Source organism: Megascapheus bottae, chromosome 10, assembly GCF_031878675.1.
Source record: "Megascapheus bottae isolate mThoBot1 chromosome 10, mThoBot2.hap1, whole genome shotgun sequence".
In the NCBI taxonomy this organism is placed as follows: Eukaryota; Metazoa; Chordata; class Mammalia; order Rodentia; family Geomyidae; genus Megascapheus; species Megascapheus bottae.
The window spans coordinates 25,977,171-25,999,092 of record NC_143518.1 but is presented as its reverse complement, the minus strand read 5'-3'; the positions used below and the strand labels follow the sequence as shown (position 1 = coordinate 25,999,092).

The window sequence follows — 21,922 nt, the reverse complement described above, 5'->3', positions numbered from 1 at the left end:
GTACTTGTCTAACATGGCAATGGCTAGGTTCAATTCTCAGCAACGCTACCACCAATTTACTGTCCCTTACCCCACCAAAAAGAACTTTATATTCTACAATAGCTGACTGGCTCTTTTTATAATGCTTTCATGCAATGTGGACATTGGAAAACCAAAAATTACATTTCACAATAACTTTTTTGACATTCAAGTTCTACTGAATTAACTGGATTCAAAACTGAATCAAGTGGGAAGAGATGTGGCTACAAAGAGTCTTTCTTTGTGGTATGAGGGATTGAATTCAGGACCTTATGCTTGCAAGGCCGGGTCCCATTATGTAACAGACTTGCTAGTGCAAGTCTATTAACTACTATTTGGCTTTAAAGTGTTTTGGTTTTTGTTTTTCCCAGTCCTGGGGCTTGAATTCAGGGCTTGGGTACTGTCCCTGAACTTCTTTCATTCAAAGAGCACTTCGTCACTTGAGCCATATAGCCACTTATGGCATTTTCTGTTTATGTGGTACTGAGGAATCATATCCAGGGCTTCATGAATGCTGGCCAAGCACTCTACCAGAGTAAGCCACATTCCCAGCCCAGCTCTAGTTTTTGAGAACTCACTTAGGCCAGTAACTTCTGAATTTCTAGATTCTGCATGGAACCAACAGTTAGGACAAAAGTATTTTTTTTTTTAAATTGTTGTTGTGTTGATACATAGAGGAGTTATAATAGTTAGATGAAGCAGGTACAATTAGTACAATTCTTTTTTAACCATTTTCCCCCTTCGTTCACTCTCTCCCCATCTTTCCCTCCTCTCCCCAGCTATAAGATTATCCAGTTCATTTTCCATAGTGTCTGGTGAATATCACTGTTGTATTTGTTCATCCTTGTTTCATGTTTTATGCTTCCTCTCTTACCCTCCCAAATACAAAGTAACAAACAATACAAAAGGAAAAGAGAACAGAAACAACTCAAGAGTGCTCATGTCATATTTTATATGATCATTATAACAGACCTTTCCTAATTCTGTTTCTTCATGGGAATGGATTTGCTTTTAGGCTAGTTATTCAGTGCTGTTCTGAGGCTCATTCCTGAAGACCTATTTTAAGCCTGCTTTTACTTCTAAAAAAAGTACTGAAATCCCACACTTTCATTTTGTTGAATGCAGTTAGAATAATTTCTGTTATCTGCAACTGAACTGTTACTGGTATGATATTACACATTGGCTATCTCAACAAAAATAGCTGAAATTATATCCATAATAAATTGTCACAAGAAAAGATAAAAATCAAGTTTTACTGTTTTACATACATTAGTAACGTATCAATTAAAAATGATTCTTTTGAACACAAACTGTTGAATTCAACATTAAAAGATATGCTTGGGGAAAAGGTAAATGGAAGACATCTTTAATCAATAAACACATTAAGAAATAATGGGATATACTGCCTACGATAGTTTTAATATCATTCATTTATTCCACTCACAAGTTATACATGTAAAACCTTAGTCATGACATTCTTTTATACTCCATGCACTGTATTAGTATCAAATCTGGCCAATTTTTGTGCGTCTGTATACTTTCTAAATTCCTTCTCCATTATCATCCTTATCCAGGTATGGATAATCACACCTTGATTATTAAAAGTGTGTGTGTGCTGGGGTTTGAACTCAGGGCCTGGGCACTGTCCCTGGAGCTTCTTTTGCTCAACATTCCACTTCAGCTTTTGCGGTAGTTTATTAGAGAAAAGAGTTTCATAAGCTTTCCTAGCTGGGCTGGCTTTGAATCTATCCCTAGATCTCAGCCTCCTGAGTAGCTAGGATTACAGGTGTGAGCCACCAGTGCCCAGGGATTAAGAGCTTTCTAACTATTCCTTAACTCTAGATGCTAATCTCTCTACTCCTCATTTCTCCATTTGGAATAGTTTTCTTTTTTTTATAATTTTTTTATTTCAATGTATAGAGGGGTTACAGTTATATTCACCAGATAGAGGGTGCATTACTTCTCACAGACTGATATCCCTTCTTATGTTTTTGTCTCCATTTCCCTTCCTCAACCCCCACCCTGGAATAGTTTTCTTACTATTCAGGCTGGCCTAGAACCTGCAATCCTGCCACAGTCTCCCAAGGACTGGGATTACGGGAGTATACTCCTACATGTGGTCCATGATGTCTTTTTGTTTGTTTTGTGCGTCCTAAGGCTTGAACTCTGGGCCCAAGCGCTGTCCCTGAGCTCCTCAGCTCAAGGCTAGAGCTCTACCACTTGAGCTACAGCGCCACTTCTGGTTTTCTGGTGGTAAATTGAAGATGAGAGTCTCACAGACTTTAGTGCGTGTGCTGGCTTTGAACTGTGAGCCTCAGATCTCAGCCTCCTGAGTAGCTAGGATTACAGGCATGAGCCATTAGCACTTGGCTTATGATGTGTTTTTGATTTTTCATGTTTACAATGATTTCTTTTGAGTCCCACCATCAATTTCTTATGGTGCTATTAGCTAACCAAATTGATCAATCAATACTTCACATATGTATGTACTATATGTATTATCTATGCATACAGTCTTCTATTTTTATTGCTTTCTTTTCACGAGAGTGTTTTACTACGTAAGTCAGACTGCCATCTTAAGACTACAGGTGTGGGGGCCAGGAGTTTGGCCTAGTGGTAGAGTGCTTGACTAGCATGCACAGACCCAGGTTCAATTTCTTGGTACCACATACATAGAAAAAACTGGAAGTGACGCTGTGGCTTAAGTGGTAGAACTCTACCCTTGAGAAAGTCCAAGGACAGTACTCAGGCCCTGATTCAAGTCCCAGGACTGGCAACAAAACAAAAAACAAAACAAAACAAAAACAAAGACTACAGGTGTGTACCACTACATACCCCTTATTCTTTGTTATTAAGTTGATTTTATACTATAAGCTCTCTAAAAGGCATACATGCAGCATTTTGTTCATATTTATTATAGGGCCTAGAAAAATAACTACAAAGAAAAAATATATTATGTGCATTTTAATTTTATCAACTGTACAGTAATTCTTTTCATTAATTGAGAAAACTCTGGTCAGAAGCTGGGTGCGGTGGCTCATGCCTATACTAGCTACTCAAGAGACTGATATCTGAGGATAATTGTTCAAAGCCAGCCCGAACATAAAGAACCAGAGACTCTTATCTATAATTAATCACTAGAAAATAGGAAGTGGGACTGGGGCTCAAGGGGCAGGGTGGTATTCTTGAGCTGAAGAGCTCAGGGACAATGCCCAGAACCAGGGGTAGGGAGGTAGCCTTGAGCTGAAGAGATCAGGGACAGCGCCCGGGCCGAGTTCAAGCCCCATGACCACCCCCTTCCTCCCCAAAAAAATTCTTGTCAGAATATATTCTGTTTGCCTATAATCAGAAAATTTCCATGGTTTACATAAATATATGAAGAGGGCTGAGAATGTGGTTTAGTGGTAGAGTGCTTGCCTAGTATGCAAGAAGCCCTGTTGGGTTCAATCCCTCAGTACCACATAAACAGAAAAGGCCAGAAGTAGTGCTATAGCTTAAGTGGTAGAGTGCTAACTCTGAGCAAAATAAGTTCAGGGACAGCTCAGACCCTGCGATCAAGCCCCTGGAATGGCAAAAAAATAAAATAATGAGTGATTGTTGTCCTTAATGTATTATGTCATCTCTCATCTCTTTTGCTGTCCCTTTGTTACCTCATATTATTATAGTATTTCACCTTGTTATCTGATATATTGTATATATGCTTATTTGGTTATTTGAGATAGGGAAAGAGGAAAACAAGATGAGGGGTAGGAGTGGGGGGAGGGAAATTGGGACCAAGACATGAGAAAGGGTATCAATGTTTGTAAAGTAATGCACCTTCTATCTGGTGAATTTAATGTAACCCTTCTATTAACTACAATAAAAAATATATGGAGAAAAAATAAATACATGAAACTTATTCAACTGCAAAAAGCAATTTAATCTGTTCATAATGGTCTATGTTTCTTAAGTTTTAAAAAATGTACTTAATTAAAGAAGCTATTATGTAAGTAATCACACTTACCTACATAGTTTTCATATCTCCTAAAAAATGTAAATGAAATAAATGAAAGATTATTACCCTGCTGATAAGGTGCAGGTTCAAATGGTGGTGCAGCTCCTCGAGGATCCTGATAGTAAACATCTGCTTGTTGTGCTGGATATAACTGAGAACCTCGTGGTACCATCTGAAGTGGTTTCGTGATTGGCATGGGAGGCAAGTCGGCTGGCCCTCTTGGGGGTATAGGATGTGGATTCACAGGTAAGGCAGAAATACTCTTAGGGACAGATTCCAGCCTGTGGAGCAAGATAGTGCAAGGCAAGCTTAAGTTCTCTAAAATTCTTTTGTGTGCTAGTCCTGGGGTTTGAACTTAGGGCCCAGGCACTGTCTTGGACTTATTCTGCAGTGTTAGTGGTCCATCACTTGAGCCATAGCTCCACTTCTGGCTTTCTGGTGGTTAACAGGAGATAAAAGTCTCACATACAGTTCTGCTAGGGCTGGATTTAAATAACAATGCTCAGATCTCAGCCTCCTGAGGACTTTGGATTACAGATATGAGCTACTGGTGCCTGGTTTAAATACTTATAAATTATTTCACGTGAAAAATACTGCCACTATTCTTGAAACTAATTTATTCTAAATCCTTTCTACAAAAATTGCATTTATTAGCATTGGTGGCTCATGCCTATAATCCTAGCTACTCAGGAAACTGAGATTTAAGGACTGTAGTTCAAGTGATAGAGGGCTATCCATGAGCAAAAGTAGTAGCCCAAGAACAGCATCCAAGCCCTGTGCCCAAGTCCCAGGACTGTCACCAAAAAACAACAGAGAGAAAAATTGCAAAGACTGATTTTTTTTTTTGTATCCAACGATAACTGTTTCTTAAAAATCACTAGTCTGAAAACATCAAACTAAAAGGCAACAAAATAAAGGCAGTTATTTTTCTTCAAAAGATTATTTCTTCTTCCGTCTACTTCATGTTTATCAAGAAGCAACATTAAACTCTGAAAAAATGACATACAGGGGTCAGGAGTGTGGCCTAGTGGTAAAGTGCTTGCCTAACATGCACGAAGCCCTGAGTTCCATTCCTTGGTACCACATACACAGAAAAAGCCAGAAATGGTGCTGTGGCTCAATTGACAAGAGAGCTAGCTTTGAGGAAAAAGTGTCCTAGAACAGTGCCCAGGCCCTGAGTTCAAGCCCTAGGACTGAAAAACAAACAAACAAACAAACAAAAAAACGTACACGTCAGGAGGGGATCCAGGAGCACTACTACTTAGGTGATCTATCTTTCCAGGCTTCAGACTAGAATCATAGCTGGCATCTGTCCCACGTGGAATCAGCTGTGTTACTGCATTCCCCGATGATACAATTCCATTTGGCAGAGCAGAAGGTTTCCTACCAGGAAGATCCACTGCACCTTCATCTGGAAGCATGGCTGCTGAAGGCAGGCCCACCTCATTAAGTTGACCCAAGGAGGCACTCAGGAGTTTTCTGGGAACCAGACGTTTGTTCATTTTACGAAATCTATATTAGAAAAAAAAAAGCTAAATATAAAAGAGAAGCCAAGCACATAGATAGATCTGAGGATCAACAGAACAGATGAGAAGACCCAGAAATGAAACCATATAGTTATCGGATATCCAGAAAACGAAAATGAATTCATTCATTAATATCAACCCCAAGTCGATCAGAGACCTCAACGTCATGCCCCCAAACTTTCAAATTATGGCAAGAGGGAGTAGGAGAAACACTAGAATTTATAGGTATAAGCAGAAACTTTTTGAAAAGTCCCTGGGGCACAGCCGATAGGAAAGAGACTTGACAAATGGAATTACAGCAAAATAAAAAGTTTCTGCACAGCAAAGGACCCAGTTACTAAACCAGAAAGATAGTCTGGGAGAAAAATTTTAATAGCAATACATCTAGAAAAGGCCTAATATCCTAAATAAACAAGAAGCTCAAGAAATTAAACCCTCTCAAAGGTAATAAACCAATTACTAAAAGAGCAAAGGAGCTAAGAAGAGACTCCTCAGAAAAAGAGGGAAGAATGTCAAACAAGCTTGAGGAAATACTCAATATCCCTGGCCATAAAAGAAATGCAAATCAAAACAACTTTGAGATTCCACCTTACCCCAGTAAGATCAGCCAACACTGTGAATTTGAATAATAAATGTTGGCAGAGATGTGGGGAAAAAGGAACCATATTGCACTGTCCATGTGAATGTAAACTAATACAATCACTCTGTACAGCAGTCTGGAGGTTCCTCAAAATTAAACAGATCTTCTACAACCTCGCCATACCACTCCTGGGCATCTACACAGAACATCACAAGCCAGGATAATGAAATGACACTTGCATATTCATGTTCACTGCTACACTATTCACAATAGCCAAGTTGTATAAACAGTCTATGGAATTTTATATAGCTATTAGAAAGAATAATATTACATCATTGCAGGAAAATAAATGGACCTAGAACAAATCATGTCAACTGAGATAAGCCAAATGGCAAGAAGCTAAAATACACCAGGACATGATAAATTATACAGGACTCTAGGCATTCATAGACAATGAGACCAAAGGATACTCTTAGGGGAGGAACACAAAGGCAAAATAACCATGTAACACGGATCATATAAAATATTATCTATTGAAATGAACTCCAGGAAAAAGAAACAAGGTTTTTTTCTTTGTTGTTTTCTTTTTGTTTTATTCATTTGTCTGTCTTTGGGAATGTAAGCAGAGGCACAGAAATGAAGAAAGGGTGAATAAATGTAGCAATGGTACTCGCTAGACCACTATGTTGAAAATGAACTATAGGAGACACTGCTGGCTCACACCTGCAATCCTAGTTACTCAGGAGGCTGAGATCTGAGGATCATGGTCAAAGCCAGCCAGGGCAGAAAAGTCCCTGAGACTCTCATCTCCAAGACAACAGAAGTGACCCCAGAAATTAACTATATTTGTGGGTGGAAACAGGAAGGAAAACTGGAAGAGTACAAAGGATGGGGTGACACAGTCCAAAAAGAAAAGTACTCATTACCTAACTTATAAAACTGTGACCCATCTGTACATCACCTTTACAGTAATGATTAAAGAAGAAAAAAAGCTGGGTGCAGTGGCTCAAGCTTGTAATCCTAGCAACCAGGAGGCTGAGATCTGAGGATAACAGTTCAAAGCCAGCACAGGTACTAAAGAACTAAAGAACCATAGACTTTTATCTCCAATTAATCACTAGAAAATGGGAAGTAGGGCTAGGCCCAGTTACTCTAGGGCTAGGGTGGTATCCTTGAGCTGAAGAGCTCAGGGAAAACGCCCAGGCCCACGGGAAGGGAAATGGTGGTAGCCTTGAGCTGAAGAGCTTAGGGACAGTGCCTACGCATGCCCAGAGTTCAAGCCCTATGACCCACCAAAAAAGAAAAAAAGCAAGAAGCAAAATGTACTTAATATTTTCTAGAAATTTTCTTGCCCAGGTAAAAACCAAGATCTACTCTAAAAATATGGTGGAAGGTGCAACTCAGCAGTGTGTGCCAGCCTAGTAGGTAGAAGGCCCTGAGTTTAAATCACAAGTACTATTCAAAAAGGAAAGAGGAAAAAACAAAAAAACCCAAACCCAAACCCAAGGTTCTACAATCTGAGAAGTACATGCATGAATGAGAATACATGTATGTATTTTGTATTAAATCTCAAGCTTAAGACATTGATTAAAGCACAAAATTCATTGAAATAAATATTTGTAATAGCATCACAAATCATGCCATTTATATTTTTATTATTTTTTGAACTCCAATTTCTAGAACTTATACTACTTTTTCTCAAAAATATTCTCAAAATAACTACAAATTAAGAACATGCCGAGCTCAACTAGCTTATACCTATAATTCTAGCTATGGAGAAAGCTGAGGTCAGAGGATCATAATCATGGGCTGGAGTCAGGTCAGGCAGAAAAATCTTAAGAGACCCCATCTCAAAAAAAAAAAAAAAAAAAGCAGGGCTGGAGGTGTGACTCAAATGGCAGAGCATTTGATGAACAAGCAAACTGATCAAATGAAGAGTTCAAACCAGTGTGTACCAGCAAAACAAAAGAATAAGGTAGGCATGGCAGCAAATACTACTGTCCTAAGTTCAATGACAACATGAGATGAGGTTGTTCCAAAAAAAAAAAATAAGAAAAAAGGAGAAAGGCTGAAGTGTACTATGAAAAGGTTGCCATTTAATATACTAACAAAAAACCCTACCTACATAATTAATAATACTAACTTCTACCAAATGCTGATACTGAGTAGCTATAAAAAGTTGAAGTTATTTTAAAAGTAGGTGAATACAAACAATATAGTACAAAGACCATTTAAACAGATGCTACTATAAAATGAAGTATACTGATTCTAAATCTAACAGAAGGAAAAAAAACTAAAAAAAAAAAATCTAGGGCCATCAACTTCCATCCTTTTCCTCCTTAACAGTGAAAAGAAATCTATTTACAAGTACAAGGTTCTTTAATAAATGCATGGATAGGGCCGGGAGTTTGGCCTAGTGGTTAAAGTGCTTGCCTAGCATGCATGAAGACCCGGGTTCGATTCCTCGGTACCACACACATAGAAAAAAGCTGGAAGTGGTGCCGAAGCTCAAGTGGTAGAGATCTAGTCTTGAGAAAGTCCAAGGACAGTGCTCAGGCCCTGAGCTCAAGCCCAGGACTGGCAAAAAATAAATAAATAAATAAATAGATGCATGGATAAATAATAGTTAAAACTGATAAAAATCACTACAAATTTAGGATTCCTTTTGGTAGTGAAAAATGATGTTGAGATTTTTTTTTGTTAATTATAAAATAGTTTCTAGAATAATGGAATAAAAGTCTAAGCAGAACAGTGTAATAGATGCCAAAGAAACTTAAAAAACATTATTTATTAATTGTAAAAATTTCCTCTTCATTGAAAAGAACGCAACTATTCTTCTTTTGTTTCTCAAAGTCAACACATTACTTAGACTTTATCCCAAAGCTTCAGTCTCATACATTTTCATACTTACTTTTCCAGTTCCTCTTGTGAATGTGCAAATGTACAGCTGGCACCTCGAGGGCATCCTCCTCTCTGCTTCATATCTCGACACATATAGGTTTTATATTTACTATGCTGTGGGGGCTAACATAAAAATAAAAATATGACACACAAAGCAAAAGCCACCACAACAAACTAAGTTTAATGTTATGCTGCCAGTTGACTATTTTGTAATCTAGGTGACTAATTTATGCATTAAATCTCATGCTTAAACTATTCAGAGCACAGGAGCTGGAAAAAATTGTTCTGAATTAAAAAAAAAATTAGAGCTTGGAGTTTGGCCTAGTGGTAAAGTGCTCACCTAGCATGCACAAAGACCCAGGTTCAATTACTCGGTACTACATACATAGAAAAAGCCAGAAGTCGTGCTGTGGTTCAAGTGGTAGAGCTCTAGCCTTGAGAAAGTCCAAGAACAGTGCCCAGGCCCTGAATTTAAGTCCCAGGACTGGCAGAGATAGAGAAAGGGAGATAGAGAGGGGGGTAGGGGGGATATAGAGCCAGATCCTAGAAGGATGGTTCTGAGCATGTTAAAAAAACTAAAAATAAAAATTAATCAATTAAAAAGTAGTCCTTAGAAAATAGTCTGGAAGTCTTGTGCCAGTGGCTCACACCTGGAATCCTAGCTACTCAGGAAGCTGAGATCTGGTTCAAGGCCAGCCAGGGCATGAAAGTCCATGAGACTTATCTCCAATTAACTACCAGAAAACCGAAGTGGTGCTGTGGCTCAAGTTGTGGAGTGTTACCTTTGAGCTGAAGAGCTTGGGTACAGGCCCTAGGCCCATAGATTAAGCTCTGTGACTGACAAAGAAAAAAAAAGTCTGGATTTTTTTTTAGAAAGGTAAATTGATATTTAATTTCATAGTTGTAGTTATATAAATTCTTGAATAAATCTCAGAAAATCTTTATGATCTTTCCAAGCTTAATCATGGCAAAAACACTGGAGTTAAAATACTTCCACATATATAAACTCTTCTAATGTCTAATGACAAGGCCCTATAACTTGATAGGGGTGGGGAACAACTAGCCCACAGGTCATACAAGGTCAGCAAAATCATTTACTGACATGACAGACATGAATGCTTCTCAAGTGCTTTTTTATTACTTCCTGAAGCCTTTGCCTATAATGGTAATTTTGTATGGCCTATGAATAATGTTATACTATTCAAATGTTTCTTGGCTGAAAAAAGGTTCCCTATATCTACTATACATAAGAATTTACTAAGGAGCTAGGTGTCAGTAGTTCACATAATTCTAGCTCCTCAGAAGACTAAGATCTGAGGACTGAAATGTGAAGCCACAGGGCAAGATAAGAAGTGTGAGACTCGGGGGGGGGGGGGGGGGGGGGAAGAAACGTGAGACTCTTCTCTTCCAATTAAAATAGCCATTTTCACCCCCATACTTTCCCCAGAGAAACCCATATGTGGAGCTGTGGCTTAAGTAACAGTGCTAGTCTTAAGCAAAGAAACTAAGACACAGTACCCAAGCCTTGAAGACGCAGTACATATGCCTGTGGTGCACAGATGCATGCATGCACACACAGAATTTACTCAGATGTTGGGTGCTGGTGATTCATGCTTCTAGTCCTAGTTAATCAGGAGGAAGAGACCTAGCAGCCCAGGCAGAGAAGTTTTTGATACTTCATTTACAATTAACCAGTAAAACACAAGTCTGAAGGCATTGCTCAAATGGTAGAGTGCCAGCAATTAATCAAGCAAGCTGAATAAGAGTGCAAAGCCGTAAGTTTTGGTACTAGCACAACCACACAAATTTACCTAGGACCTAAAAGTCTCCAAAGGTACAAACTAAACTCATTATTTAATATTTAAAACTCAAGGATAAGGTGGGAAGATGTTTTTGGAAGTTAATAAAACACTAAACTTAACCAAATTCAGTGTTATTTTTTTACTTTATAGAAGATCTTGAAGATGTCTCATTTTTATATTTTCCATGATGCCATGAAAACTTTCAAGTTTTCCTTATTAATGATAAAATAAAGCTCCAGTGAGTGCTTAGACTGATTAGGAAAAATTACATTCAAATTATTCTATTTATTAGGCAGGCATTTTATATTACTTGACTTCCCAAAGAAAAGATGGCATGGTAAATTATCAAATGTGGGCCAGGAGTTTGGCCTAGTGGTAGAGTGCTTGCCCAGCATGCACAAAGACCTGGGTTCTATTCCTTAGTATCATATACATAAAAAGGCCAGAAGTGGTGCTGTGGTTCAAGTGGTAGAAATCTAGCCTTGAGAAAGACCAAGGACAGTGCTCAGGCCCTGAGTTCAAGCCTGGGGACTAGCACACACACACAAAAAAAATCAAATGTAAATATTTACCAAATCCAAGTAAAATAATGAGTTTTTTTGGGGGGGGAGGGGGTTGTTTGTTTTTCCAGAGCTGAGAACCGAACTTGGGGTCTTGCCACTCAAGTGTTCTTCTACTGAACTAAATACCCAACCCCAAAATAATAAGTTTTAAGTTTATAGAATTAGCATTATAAAATGTAAACTCTTACGAATCTAAAATAAATCCTGAAGACAAAATTATCAGGAATAAGATAATTTTATTTTATTGCCACATAGCTCATTTAAAAACATTTGAGAAAAGGTCATGTTGGTGTATACCTATAACCATAGCATAACCACATTAAGGAGGAAGAGATCTGGAGGTCTGCTTAAGATTCAGAAAACAGATTTTTTTTTTTTTTTTTTTTTTTTTGCCAGTCCTGGGCTTGAGCTCAGGGCCTGAGCACTGTCCTTGGACTTTCTCAAGGTTAGAGCTCTACCACTTGAGCCTCAGCACCATTTCTGGCTTTTTTCTATGTATGTGGTACCGAGGAATCAAACCCGGGTCTTTGTGCATGCTAGGCAAGCACTCTACCACTAGGCTAAACTCCCGGCCCCAGATTTTTTGTTTTGTTTTATTGGTTTTTTTTTTTTTGGTCGTGGGGCTTGAACTCTGGGCTCTACCACATTGAGCCACAGGTTTTCTGGTGATTAACTGGAAATAAGAGTCTCAAGGACCTTCCTGCGGGGCTGGCTTTGAACTGCTGAGTAGCTAGGATTACAAGTGTGAGCCACAGGTACCCAGCAGAAAAAAAGTTATTAAGACTGCATCTCAACAAGCCTGGAATTTTCATGTCCGTATTCCCAGTTACATAAAAAGCATAGATAGAAGAATCACAGTGCAAAAAGTGTGAGACCCTATCTGAAAAAACTATAGGAAAAATAGCTGGGGCATATGGTAGATCACATGTCTAGCAAGTACAAGGTACTGAGTTCAAACACCAGTCCCATAGAAAAGACCACTAGTATTTCACCTGGTTATCTGATATATTGTATACATGCATATTTGGTTATTTGACATGAGAAAGAGTATCAGTATATGTGAAGTAAGGCACCTTCTACCTGGTGAATATAATGTAACCCTTCTATCAATTACAATAAAAAATATATGGAAAAAAAAGAAAAGACCACCAGGATAGACATTATAGAATCTATACATATGAGAACGATAGTGAAAATAACAGCACAATTAGTAAAAAGTGACATATACTGCCAAATTGAAATCATACTGAAATTTAAATGAAATTAAGTTGTCAAAGAATTTTTTCCTTCCAAATGTTTCTATATGGAAGTGACTCTAGAACCTTAATTTTTATGTTATCAGAAAAATTACTAAGCAAATCCAGGACACTGGATCATTATAATTTATAGCTTATAGCTTCTGCAGTGAGAATTTTTATATATCCATGTCATCTCTTTGGGTTTTATATTGGCTTAAGTGTAGTTTCAAAGTGTACTGACAGTGGCTTACCTGTAAATTTTGAACTAGCCTGTCTTACCTGCTGTTGATCTGCTCCTTTTTTACTGTGATTCTGGATGTAATCAACCAGTCCATGTACCACTGTACGCACAGCAACCAGTCCATTCTCCAGCTGTTCCCAGGTAGGGGGAGGAGCATCTATACAATAAATTAATTTTTTAAAATTGCTTAATTATGATGGTATTCAGTATTTTTGTCAAATATTATACTAATAAATGAGTGACATTATTCTAATGAAAAATCAAAGAATTATATAACTTTTCAGACAACAACTTATATACCTACCATTTTAAAGGAACAGATAAATCATTTGAAAGCTTGGGTTTCAAACAAAAATACCAGAAAGAAAAGGAACTATGTAAGCCAGACAACAATGGCAACTGTCATTAGACCAGTAGTACTGAAGAGACAAAAGAATAATTAAGGACTAAGCAGAACTCAAGAGCAGGCCTCTTATCTAAGGGAGTTTTGTTATTACTCAGCTTTAGTTTTTTATGTAAAGATGCAAGACTGGCCTGTTTTGTATCTCACTGTTACCCAGGTTCATCTGAAATCTTTGGCCAGTCTGGGGTTTTGAACTCTGGGCCTGGGCATTGACCCTAAGCTCCTTTTGCTCAAGGCTAGGCCTCTACCACTTGACACCTATAGCACTACTACTTCTTCTTTTTTGGGGGTGGGGGTGGGGGTGGGTTGTGGGGCTTGAAACTTGGCCTGGGCATTGTCCCTGAGCTCTTCACCTCAAGCTTACCTACCGCCCTACCCTTAAGTCAAGCTCCACTTCCCCTTTTCTAGAGGTTAAGTAGAGATAAGAGTCTCAGGTCCATTTGTGCCCAGGCTGGCTTTGAACCTTGATCCTCAGATCTCAACCTCCTGAGTTGCTACGATTACAGGTGTGTGATTAATGGGAGACAACAGATTTTCCTTTCTAGGCTGGCTTCCAACTGTGATCCTCAAACCTCAGCCTCCAGAGCAGGTAGGACTACAGGCTTGAGACACCAGCAAAAGTTTGCAATCTGAGATTCTTAAGTAAAATTTACTAATTTTTCTTCTTTCTTTTGTGATGCTAGAAACTAAATCCAAGATTTGGTGCTATACTACTGAGCCATAACCTTTGTTAAAATTTAAGTTTTTAAGTATTGGCATTTAACAAATAAAATAAAACACCACACAGACTAACACTGTATAAACCTAAGTTCATAGGGACCAGTCACTGAATGAAATGGAGTTTATATCTGGCTAGAGAACCATTATTCTCTAATCTCCACTTCCTAGGAAGCTAGTGTAACAGACTTGAACCACTCTATTTTTATAGCTTCTGGAGATGCAATAGTGATCAAAACAAAAATCACCATTATGTTTTAGGAGATCTAGACAATAAATAATGCAAATGACAAAGTAGAGTATACTTAGAAAATATTTTCAGGTCAAAGAGGCCAGGAAAATATTGACAAGTAAAGTATCATGAAGAAAGCAAAAATAAGCTCAATGAAATCCACCTAAGGATATAGAAAATGAGAAAAATCTACTTTGAGGGTTTTGAAAAAGAGGCAGAAAAGATAAAACAGCACAGTTTGGTGAAGAAGAAACAAAGAAGCCAGAGAATCTATTTTCCAAGAAAGATAAGTATCACAATATTATGAAAGTATTAAATACTATTTCAAGTAAGTTAATGAGATATAAAGGGATAAGATTTGGTGCAAAAACTAAAATTCTATACAAAACTTCTGGGAAATTCTAGAGGAATGTAATAAAAACATCATTACTAATGTAAGAAAAGCATCACTAGCAGCACTTAGGACACTTACAAGCTACTTCACTAATTTCCTTGGGTTTACCTGGACTAGGGTCAATGTTTGCCAATAGCTCCAAATGGGGTCTTAGTCGGTTCAAGTTTGCTGGATCTCCAGTTCGCTGGAGAGCAATTGTTAGTTCCTGAACACTCTGTGCAAAAGAGGCTGGGGTCTGCAACTTAAAAAAAAAAAAAAGATGAAAATAAATTTTACTTACAATTTCATGATTATTTTTATAAGTTAATAAATTTAAATATATCCTATGAAAATAAATTTTACTTACAATTTCATGATTATTTTTATAAGTTAATAAATTTAAATACATCCTATGTACTGCCAGACTGAATTATCTATTATCTTTTCTTTTCTGACAATCAAATGAGTTTATTTGTATTCTACTTTTCTTTCTTTCTTTTTTGCCAGTACTGGGGCTTATACTCAGGGCCTGAGCACTGTCCTTGGGCTTTCTCAAGGCTAGAGCTCTACCACTTGATCCTCAGCACCACTTCTGGCTTTTTTCTATGTATGTGGTACCAGGGAATCAAACCCAGCTCTTCATGCATGCTAGGCAAGCACTCTACCACTAGGCCAAACTCCCGGCCTCGAGTTTATTTGTACTCTAAAACAATTAAATATCCATATGCATCTTTCCACTGAGTGATGTCACAGGTCGTGGCCAACATAGAACTTGAACAGGAAATCCTTTGGCTGGGGTGCTTCTGTTTCCTGGAAGAACTGCATAATATGTGTCCGTTGTTTCCACACTTTGTTTCCTCCAGTTCCATCTTGCCCTTAATGACCAGGAGATCGACCACTCAGGGGTCTGTGACATGGGCATTATTCATAAGCATCTCTCGGACTTTATTCCGACCGTTTCACACTGATGTCTAGCTGGAATAAGTGCATGGTGTCTGGCACCTCCTGGTACCAGGTGTGGTTCAGATCTTGCACCCTCCGTTTGGCCTCTTCAAGTCTCAACTGAAGACAAGCTTCACGGAGGGGCTGACAGCCACAGCAGCGGCCTACTGAAGGCCACTCGCCACCATCTTGCTAAAAAACGACTCTCTCTGAATGATCTATTATATTAACTAAACTTCTCTCTCCATAGCTTAGCACATCATATACAATATTCTGTTCAATCAGTATGGCTGGCTCATACTTGTAATCCTACTTAGTCAGGAAATTGAGTTCTAAAGATGGTAGTTTACAGCCAGCTTAGGCAGTAAAGTCCACAAGACTCCAACTAACCACCAAAAAGCCAGAAGTGTAGCAGTGGCTTAAGTAGTAGAGCAAAGAAGCTCAATGCAGTGACCAGGCCCTGAGTTTAAGCCCAACACTGTGTTTGGGACTCTTGAAAGTTAACAAGTTATGTATTTTTGTTCAAGACTTAATGAGATACATTCTCACATTAACTTCATCTGATAGCATAAAACTAATTTCTTAACAGTAATGAAACTAGAGTTCTTTTTACATTAGAAGTAGTGGGGCATGAACTCAGGATCTCATGCTTGCTAGGTTGGTAATATATGGCTGAGCCACATCTTCAGTGTGGAAGCTAAGCGTCCTTATTTTTAGTGTAACGTGTGTGTGTGTGTGTGTGTGTGTGTGTGTGTGTGTGTGTGTGCGATTACTGGGGCTTAACTTTAGAGCTTTGTATACTTGCTCAACTTTTTTACTCATGGCTGGTACTCTACTATTTGAGTTATGCCTCCAGTTCCACCTTCTTGCAGGTTAATAGATATGAGTCTCAAGAATTTGTCTGGGTTGGCTTCCAGACACAATCATCAGATCTCAGACTCATGAGTAGCTCAGATTACAGGCATGAGCCACCAGTGCCTAACTTGAAACATTTAGCAAATTTTGCAGTTTTGCACACACATGACAAACTCCATTTTATAAAAGGCACTTTTTAGAAAAACACATATTATTATCATCATTTTGTCAGTCATAGGGCTTGAACTCAGGACCTGGGTGCTATCCCCGAGCATTTTGCCTCAAGGCTAGCATTCTACCACTCTCAGCTCCGCTTCTGATTTTCTGGTTGTTAACTGGAGATAAGAGTGTCTCGGACTTTTCCTGTCCTAGCTGGCTTCAAACTGCAATCTTCAGATCACAGTCTTCTGAGTAGGTAGGACTACAAGAGTGAACTACAAGTGCCCAGCATATATATTATTTTTGAAACATCAAAATATAAAATATCAGAATCCTGGCATGCATTTAATTTTCAATGTTCTTAAGATTTTTAACATAGCTATTAAAATTTAAAAAGTAAACTCATAGTCAACTATATACTTAGGGGTTTGGCTTCTTTAACAGTATAACAGAAGCATTTTTATATTGCTAATCAGTTTTTCTATAAAATATTTTGCACAAAACTGTATAATATATCTACCACTGAGCTCTAATAAATAATATTTCATGGTCATTTTTAATAAGTTAAATGTTTGGTAAGTTAAATGAAAGGGCTATCCCGACTTTACTAATTTTCGTACTCGACTCCAATTAACCACCAAAAGCTGGAAGTAGAGGTGTGGTTCATGTGATAAGAGAGCCAGCCTTGAGCAAAAAAGTTCAAAGACAGGCTGAGAGTTTGGCCTAGTGGTGAGAATGCTTGCCTGGCATGCACGAAGACCAAGGTTCGATTCCTTGGTACCACACACATAGATAAAAGCCAGAAGTGGTGCTGTGGCTCAAGAGGTAGAGCTCTAGTCTTGAGAAAACCCAAGTGCATAAGCCCTGAGGCCCTCTCCCCTCCACCACCCCCCCCCAGGCAAAAAAAAAAAAAAAAAAAAAGCTCAGGGACAGCACCAACCCAGGCCCGAGTTCCAGTCCCAGGCACTAGCATGCACATATGCATGCAGGTACACATACACACACAAAAAGCCACACAGACACACAAATCCAGAATAACAAAGGGCAATGATAAAATAGAAAGGAGAAAAGAACTACATACAGCATTATAACACTAATCATGTGGTTATATGAGCAGTTATAATATGACAGCCACAGTAAATCCAATTTATAAAAGCTTGACATTCAATATTCATTTAATATTCATTTGTTAAATAGATAAATTACCAAATCACAAATAATCCAAACTCCATAATTAGGCTAAGAAGCTAAGGAACAAAAGGAGCTCTACCTTGTCAATAATGGACTGCATATGAGATTTGTGAGATTGGTCTCCATACAACAAAGAGGACCATTGATCCGGTGCAATTCTTAAACCTGCTTCCATTGCAATCTGCACTATCTGAGAGTCATGTTCTCGCCTCAGAGCTTCGTATGTTCTAAATTCTTCTTTCAGTTGCATCAAAGAAGAGTCTTCATCACGCTTAGTGACCTAGTAAGACATAAATAATCTCATAATGAGGAAAATTTCCCAAATTTGTATTTGTTTATATAAACATAATTTTTAATGTAATAATTGTATTGTTAGTAAAAATAACAAGAGTAAAACTGAGTATACCACAATGACTAAAAATCATCTCCCATTATAGATGTCAAAACCTGAGCAAGTTATTCTTTCTGATAGCAGCATACAATTCCATTATGTATCTCACATTGAAAGAATGACATTGTCCCATTTGTAAGGAAATGGAAAGACTTGGAAAAAATCATATTAAATGAAGTAAGCCAGATCCAAAGAAACATAGGCTCCATGGTTTCCTTTATTTGTAACAATAAGTATACATCCAGGATTCTCCTAGCAGAGAATCACAATACCTTAAAGGCTAAGTACATAATGGCTATACAGGTTGAGGCTAAGCAAAATGAACTCCAGGATAGGGAAACCAGAGCCTTATCTTTGTAACATTGTTCTTAATGTACTATAATAATGTACTATAAGAAGCTGCTTCTTTTCTCTTTCCCCGTCCCCCTTGTGGATCATGACTTCAGGGCTAGATTGGCATCTAACTAGATGTATTTATCACTGGAAAACTCCAGATGTGGATATGGTTCTACAGATGATTATCTAATCTTCCTGTCATAAATGTGAGGATAGGGGCCAGGAGCATGGCCTAGTGGTAAATGCTTGCCTAGCATGCATGAAGCCCTGGGTTGGATTCCTTGTACCACATACACAGAAAAAGCCAGAAATGGTGCTGTGTTTCAAGTGGTGGAACACTATTTGCCTTGAGAAAGCTCAAAGACAGTGCCGAGACCCTGAGTTCAAGTCCCAGGATTAGCCAAAAAATAAAAATTTAAAAATTAAAAAAATTAATTTTGTACTTAATTTCTCCATGGCATTTTGTGAATGTAAGTCATCACCAGGAAATGGAGAGTTTGAGATGTTGGATTATAATAATGATATCATCTTTAAGTAATACAAATAGACTTCAGTGGTTGGGTGCTGGTGGCCCATGCCTGTAATTCTAGCTACTCAGGAGGCTAAGATCAGAAGATCACAGTTCAAAGCCAGACCAGGCAGAAAAGTCAACGAGATCATCTCCAATTAACCAGCTTTTTGGTGGTAAATTGGATGAAAGATTCTCACAGATTTCCTTTAAAGAAAAACTGGTAACATTGATCAAGAACTGTACTCAGAAACTGATGTGTTGAATTTTAAACCCCTTTGTACAACTGAAGCTTAAAAAGAAAAACTATAAAAAGAATCAACAAAACAAGGAGTTGTTTCTTAGAAAAAATTAACAAAATTGACAGACCCTTAGCAAATCTTACCAAAAAAAGAAGGGAGCACACCCAAATAAAATCACAGATTTGAATGTTAATATCACAATAGAAATTACCAAGATCCAGAACATCATGAGGGAATACTTTTCAAACTTGTATGCCAACAAATTAGAGAATCTAGAAGAAATGGATGAATTTTTAGCCAATATTAACATACCCACACTGAACCAAGAAGACCCACTCCAACTAAACAGACCTATTTCAAGCACTGAAATAGAAATGGCAATAAGAGACCTTCCATCTAAGAAAAGCCCAGGGCCAGATGGATTCATAGCTGAATTCTATAAGGTCTTCAAAGCACCAATCCTCCTCAAGCACTTCAACGAAATTGAAAATGAAGGCTCTTTGCCAAACTCATTCTACAAAGCCACTATAACCCTCATCCCAAAAACCAGATAGAGATTCATCAAAGAAAGAAAACTATAGACCCATTTCTTTGATGAATACTGATGCAAAACTTCTCAACAAAGTACTGGCCAACTGTCTTTAGCAACTCACCAAAAAAATTATACACTGATCAAACAGAATTCATCACAGAGATGCAAAGCTGGTTCAACATACACAAATCAATTAATATAATTCAACACATTAACAGGAGCAAGGACAAGAATCACATGATTGTCTCAATAGATGCAGAAAAGGCATTTGACAAGATCCAACACCCCTTCATGCTAAAAGCTCTGGAGAAACTAGGAATCCATCGGACATTCCTCAGTATAATAAAGGCTCTGTATGACAAACCCACAGCTAGCATTATACTTAATGGCGAAAAGCTAAAGCCATTCCCTCTAAAATCAGGAACAAGACAAGGATGCCCACTCTCTGCACTCCTCTTTAACACAGTATTAGAATTCCTAGCCAGAGCAATAAGGAAAGAAGCAAGCATAAAGGAGATCCAAATAGGGAAAGAGGAAGTGAAACTTTCCCTCTTTGCAGATGACATGATTCTGTATTTAAAGAACCCTATAGAGATTGTATATAGAGATTCCCTTCTTGAACATGTTTGTTAAACATGTCATTTGAAATATGATGTAAAATCATATCTTAAGAAATTCTTAAAAAAAAAAGAACCTTATAGACTCCACTCCCAAGCTGTTTGAGCTGATTCAAAACTTTGGCAAGGTAGCAGGGTATAAAATTAACCCTTAAAAATCAACAGTCCTCCTCTATGCCAACAATGAGAGGAACAAGGCAACAATCAGGAAAGCAACTCCTTTTGCAATAGCCTCAAAGAAAAGAAAGTACCTAGGAACTGACTCAACTAAAAATGTAAAGGACCTTTGGATGAAAACTTCAAAACCCTAAAAAAGGAAATTAAAGCAGAACTGAGGAAATGGAAAAACCTCTCATGCTCCTGGATTGGAAGAATTAACATCGTGAAAATGGCAATCTTGCCAAGGGCCATCTACAAATTCAGTGCAATACCCATCAATATCCCAATGTCATTCTTTAAAGAAATAGAAGTGGTGATCCAAAATTTCATATGGAATAATAAAATACCCTGTATAGCAAAAACAATTCTTAGCAGAATTTCAATACCAAACTTTAGACTCTATTACAGAGCTATAGTGACCAAAACAGCTTGGTACTGGCACAAGAACAGGCCTGAAGACCAATGGAATAGAACTGAGGACCCAGATATTAACCCACAGACCTATGGCCACCTAATCTTTGATAAGGGAACCAAAAAAATAGAATTGAAGAAAGACAGCCTCTTCAACAAACGGTGCTCGCAGAACTGGTTAAGCACCTGCAGAAAACTAAAGTTGGATCCTTCTTTGTCACCCTGCACCAGGATTAACTCCAAATGGATCAAAGACATGGAGGTAAAAGTAGATACACTGGAAATTTTACAAGAAAGAATAGGAGATACACTAGGTCTCCGGGGTACAGGTCAAAACTTTCTTAATAAGGACCAAGAAACACAATAAATCAGAGGAAGTCTGGATAAGTGGGACTGCATTAAACTGCCGAGCTTCTGTATGGCAAAGGACATAGCTAGCAAATTAACTAGAAAGCCTATAGAGTGGGAGGTCTTCACTAACTATACAACAGACAAAGGCCTCATATCTAAAATATATTGACAGCTCAAAAAATTGAATCACTCCCAAACTAATCTCCAAACAAACAACCATCCCATTAAAAGATGGGCCAAAGACTTAAAGAGAGTCTTCTCTGAAGAAGAAATAAGAATGGCCTATAGACACATGAAGAAAAGCTCAACATATCTGGCCATAAAAGAGATGCAAATCAAAACAACCCTAAGATTCCACCTCACTCCAGTTAGAATGGCCATGATCAAGAAATCTAATAACAACAGATGCTGGAGGGGATGTGGCCAGGAGGGATCACTACTTCACTGTTGGTGGGAGTGCAAACTCGTTCAACCAATATAGAAAGCTACTAGCATTGCAGTTCCTCAAAAGACTAAACATAGAACTCCCCTATGACCCAGCAATTCCACTACTTGGCATTTACCCAATCATCCAGAAACAAGGATATACTAAAGACACTAGCACAATGATGTTCATTGCAGCTCTATTTACCATAGCAAA

The 21,922-nt window shown here is 38.1% G+C and overlaps 1 protein-coding gene and 1 pseudogene across 2 annotated transcripts in view; both read right to left on the bottom strand.

The window, feature by feature from the left end:
* Window positions 1-21,922, bottom strand: part of Rc3h1 (ring finger and CCCH-type domains 1) — an 80,004-nt gene that overhangs the window by 23,136 nt on the left and 34,946 nt on the right. For both annotated transcript variants that reach the window (XM_090340398.1, XM_090340397.1), the window contains exons 6-11: window positions 17,815-18,015; window positions 14,718-14,850; window positions 12,902-13,020; window positions 9,030-9,142; window positions 5,243-5,524; window positions 4,079-4,293 (exon numbers count right to left, since the gene is read on the bottom strand). In XM_090340398.1, the coding sequence (XP_090196524.1) occupies window positions 4,079-4,293; window positions 5,243-5,524; window positions 9,030-9,142; window positions 12,902-13,020; window positions 14,718-14,850; window positions 17,815-18,015 (1,063 nt within the window). The remainder of the gene's footprint in view (window positions 1-4,078; window positions 4,294-5,242; window positions 5,525-9,029; window positions 9,143-12,901; window positions 13,021-14,717; window positions 14,851-17,814; window positions 18,016-21,922) is intronic.
* LOC150057739 (NADH dehydrogenase [ubiquinone] 1 alpha subcomplex subunit 6 pseudogene) lies at window positions 15,004-15,718 on the bottom strand (annotated as a pseudogene).